A 3,953-nucleotide genomic window follows, 5' to 3' on the forward strand; every position below is an offset into this window, starting at 1 on the left:
AAAATCCAGTGTTTCATGGGAAGACGAAACACATTCACAAAAGGTATCATTTCATACGAGAATGCATCGAGAAGGAGGTCATTAACGTTGAACACATACCAGGAACTGAGCAGAAAGCAGATATATTGACAAAGGCATTAGCTCGGATCAAGTTTGAAGAAATGAGACAATTGATTGGAGTACAAGATATGTCACGGGTAAGGTTGAAGCTTAACGGGGAGATCTCTACCACCCATTTGTAAAATTCTTTGTGTTCCGGAGGAACTAGAAAATTGTATACAGACTTGAAGAATGCGCGGCTGTAGAAAGTTGAGGAAGCAGCAGAATCCTCTTTGAACGTGAACACTGTTGCCTTTCCAACCAGAGAAGGGATTTTATTTAACTGTGTACTAGTAGTTCGACGACGCTTCAATCCGTTAGGATTATTACTTTCTTGACGACCGTGCTTGCCAATGGGGAGATTCTAGAAAGCGAGCAGATCTTAAGTAAATAAGGTAAAAAGAAAGAAAGGAGATGCTACCCCCAAATGAGAAGGATTGGCAGAAATCAAAAGACTGTTGTCTGCTAACGTCTCGCTATCTTAGAAGGAAAAAAAGAAAGGGAGGAAAGAGAATGAAACCAACCTTTTCATGGCGACACTTAATGTGGGCTTTCAGCTTGTACTCGTGAGCATACCTCTTCCCACATTGAGCATACCTCTTCCCACATTGAGCATATGGGCAAATGTGACATTTTTCTAAATTCCTCAATCCCGTGTGATTGAGAAGAACGTGACTTTTCAGCGTTGAAGTATCCGAAAAATCCTGCAACACAAAAACACAATTTCATAATTTGCTGATGCCAAATATGTGGGGAAGAATGAAGTTGTATCAACTGATTCTGGAATAAATGTCCCAGAAAATCATGCATATATAACCCGGTAATAAGCAGGCAAAACAGATTAGCAATTCCAAAAATGAAAATTTTGAGATTTCTTAAAGGTGTAAATTGCATATATGTTCATGATCATGGACCGCGATTTAGCCATTTTCTCAAAAACCCAAGGACAGGAAACTTTTATGTAGATAGTTACTATATATATATACAAATTCTTTTAGAAACCAGTTGCTATAGATAAAAGCAAAGAAAAGTTCAGAAATTTGAAAGGTATTCCAATATTCCATATCAAATTCTACGTAGAGGTATCCAGCTACCCAGTCTTTAAAAAAAGAGCAGCGTAAGCAAGATTAGGCTTCACCAGGAAGTCTTGATACAAGAGGAAAATGCCATATTGGAATTAGAGTTTGGCCTGACTGTGTCAAATATCAAATAAGGTGAAAATGTTAAACATGTTACCCTTCCACATCCCTCGTAGCGACAAGCATATTGTCTCTCCTTGTTAATATCATCCGAAGTCATGTTCATTTTCTTCTCGTTAATAGCAATTTCTTCAGAAATCCTCACCTCCAACATTAACACCTTAAGGTGAGAACAGATTTTGCAATGCAAATACACAATCGTCAAAGCAAAAAGAACATTATGCATAACTGTCACAAGTAACAGACATCCAGTCCAAAACAAGAAATCCACTTCACATGAAAAAAGTTCCAAGAAAATCAACCAAGTGTAAGAAAACAGTCCAAACTTAAAACACTCGGAAGGTTTACAAGTTCAAAATCAAAGAACTTAATCAGCAAAATCTACCATGCGAACGAAAAGAAGATTTTATAGAATTTTTCTATACAAAATCAAAATTGATCGAACAAAAACAAGCATCAAAGACAACTTACAGATTTTATAGATAAATCCATATTCATGTTGTAAAGCAGAAAGGATAGATGAAACCCTAACTTGTACAACTAGAACTTCTAACGAGAGAGAAAAACCACAGTTCAGAATAGCCGCAAAGAGAGGAATAGAATAAAAGGTTTATGTAACTCGGGAAGGGGACATGCACGGATTGGGGTTCGACGTCTATTAGGAAAGAAGTTAATGGGAGTACGTTTTGAAGTCCGATATGTCCACCCAATAGGCCCTTATAAGGGGTTTCCAAATGTTGAGTTCTAACCCCGTTATATATCAAGCTGCAAGCTTCCATGTCGCGTATTTAGACTTGGTAAGACAAATTCGAAACCAGAGACCACAGTGGTAAATATCGCAAGTTATTAATAATAATAATAAACTCACATTGATGAATAATGTATTCTTGTATACATGGGCAAATTATTATTGCCCTTATTTACAGAAAATTAAACGAAGTCAACAAAGAACCATTAACTCTTTCGAAATAGTGAACCAATGGATCTTGTCAGTACATGCATGATTATCAAGTTAGAATGCTTAACTTGGCTTTTATTGATCAGACAAATTGATTACTAAACCACCATACTGATGGCACCAGATTCGGATTTGGTGGTTTTACTGTTGAACCTGCAATGTTTGCATAGAGGTGAAAGAAGGGATGGTGTTTTGAAATGTCCCTCTCCACCCATCATTGGCATCGCGACACCAACCTTAACGGGACTAACGTAACCGGACTTGTATGTCTGGCCTAGAACTCCATCAACTGAATCTGACAAATTTTTGAACTTGAATTGAGTTTCAAAGTGAGCAAAAACATCATCAGATGGAATTTGATACTTGTGGACACGGTTTTCTTCAACGCCAATTGGTGTTACTTTTACGTCCATTTCTACCAACCCGGCTATGCTTACTCTTAGGCTGTTTGTATCGTCGGTTCTCTCTACAGTAACTTCTCTATCTCCGTCTACAGTGATTCTCCATTCTGCCTCCCCATCTGTGGGAATTTCAATATCTTCTCCATCCCATCGAACAATAAGAGAATCAACCTTGTCGTCCCATTTTGAGACTCTCTTGGCTGCAAGAACAAGATTGTGAGTATCGAACATAACCGAGAGAGCTTGGATCCAAGTGAAATCACGGGTTCTTCCTTGTGGTCTGGTTCCAATGAAGTGTGCATTGATTTGGAACTCATCGTCAGTTACAAGTGCAAAGTCACTTCCAGTAGCTCCATGAAAGTAGAACATAACACCGTCACCACCAACAAATCTTGGATCGTAACAGATGGATCCATAACCTTCACAGTTTGCTCTCCTGACTGTAACAGAAAAGACATGGTTAAAAACAAGCACCCTCTCATTTTTATAAATTTATTAATTACTTGTTGATGGAGATAACGAGCGCATATATGCAGTTATAATTGAGAAAATAGCTTGCTTGCAAAAGTAATTTTTGTAAGATTTAGGAGACTTACATTTGCAAGTTGCCTCACATGTATTACAGTCGATGTAACATCCCTTATTCCTCTTGTTCTTCTTAGGTTTTCTTAAAGGGCATTCAGGAGGACAGATAAGGGGGACATTAGAGCATCGCCCTTCAGCAGTGGCAGGACATGTATACTTATCTGGGCTTCCATTGCCATTGCCGTTGTTACCATTTCCATTTCCGTTACCGTTGTTACCATTTGCATTGCCATTACCATTGTTACCGTTGTCATTTCCATTGCCGTTACCGTTATTACCGTTTCCATTTCCGTCAGAGCCGTTACCGTTGCCATTGCCATCACCATTGTTGCCATTTCCATTGCCATTACCGCTATTTCCATTGCCATTTCCATCGCCGTTGTTATTGTTTCCATTGCCGTTGCCAGCACTATCATCACTTTGAACAAATGTGGCTTCCATGGCGATGAAGGCAACAAGGAAAGCCACGAAAAAACATGCGAGTCTCCTGTCCATCTTATTAATAATTAGCTAGCTAATTAAATTGTATTAGTTAGCTAATTATTAGTAAGTGTAGTTTGTATTAATGAAGAACAGATGCAACTCTTTATATAGTGAAAGATTGGCGTAAGAAATGAGAGTGGCAGTACAACTGTGGGCTGGTATGTTCATGCATGGAGTTCGCTCTAATCGATCCCAGTTCACCCCTTATCGATAAACAATTAATATATA

The 3,953-nt window shown here is 38.5% G+C and overlaps 1 protein-coding gene across 1 annotated transcript; it reads right to left on the reverse strand.

Moving 5' to 3' along the window:
• Nucleotides 1–2,283: 2,283 nt before the first annotated feature.
• LOC113338349 lies at nucleotides 2,284–3,691 on the reverse strand. Its single transcript, XM_026583791.1, has 2 exons — nucleotides 3,254–3,691; nucleotides 2,284–3,097 (listed from the first exon to the last, which is right to left on the reverse strand). Exons 1-2 carry the CDS (start codon nucleotides 3,681–3,683, stop codon nucleotides 2,355–2,357), a joined length of 1,173 nt encoding a protein of 390 aa, XP_026439576.1. The 5' UTR covers nucleotides 3,684–3,691; the 3' UTR covers nucleotides 2,284–2,354.
• Nucleotides 3,692–3,953: the final 262 nt, after the last annotated feature.

The sequence above is a fragment of the Papaver somniferum genome, unplaced genomic scaffold, assembly GCF_003573695.1.
Source record: "Papaver somniferum cultivar HN1 unplaced genomic scaffold, ASM357369v1 unplaced-scaffold_19, whole genome shotgun sequence".
NCBI lineage: Eukaryota > Viridiplantae > Streptophyta > Magnoliopsida > Ranunculales > Papaveraceae > Papaver > Papaver somniferum.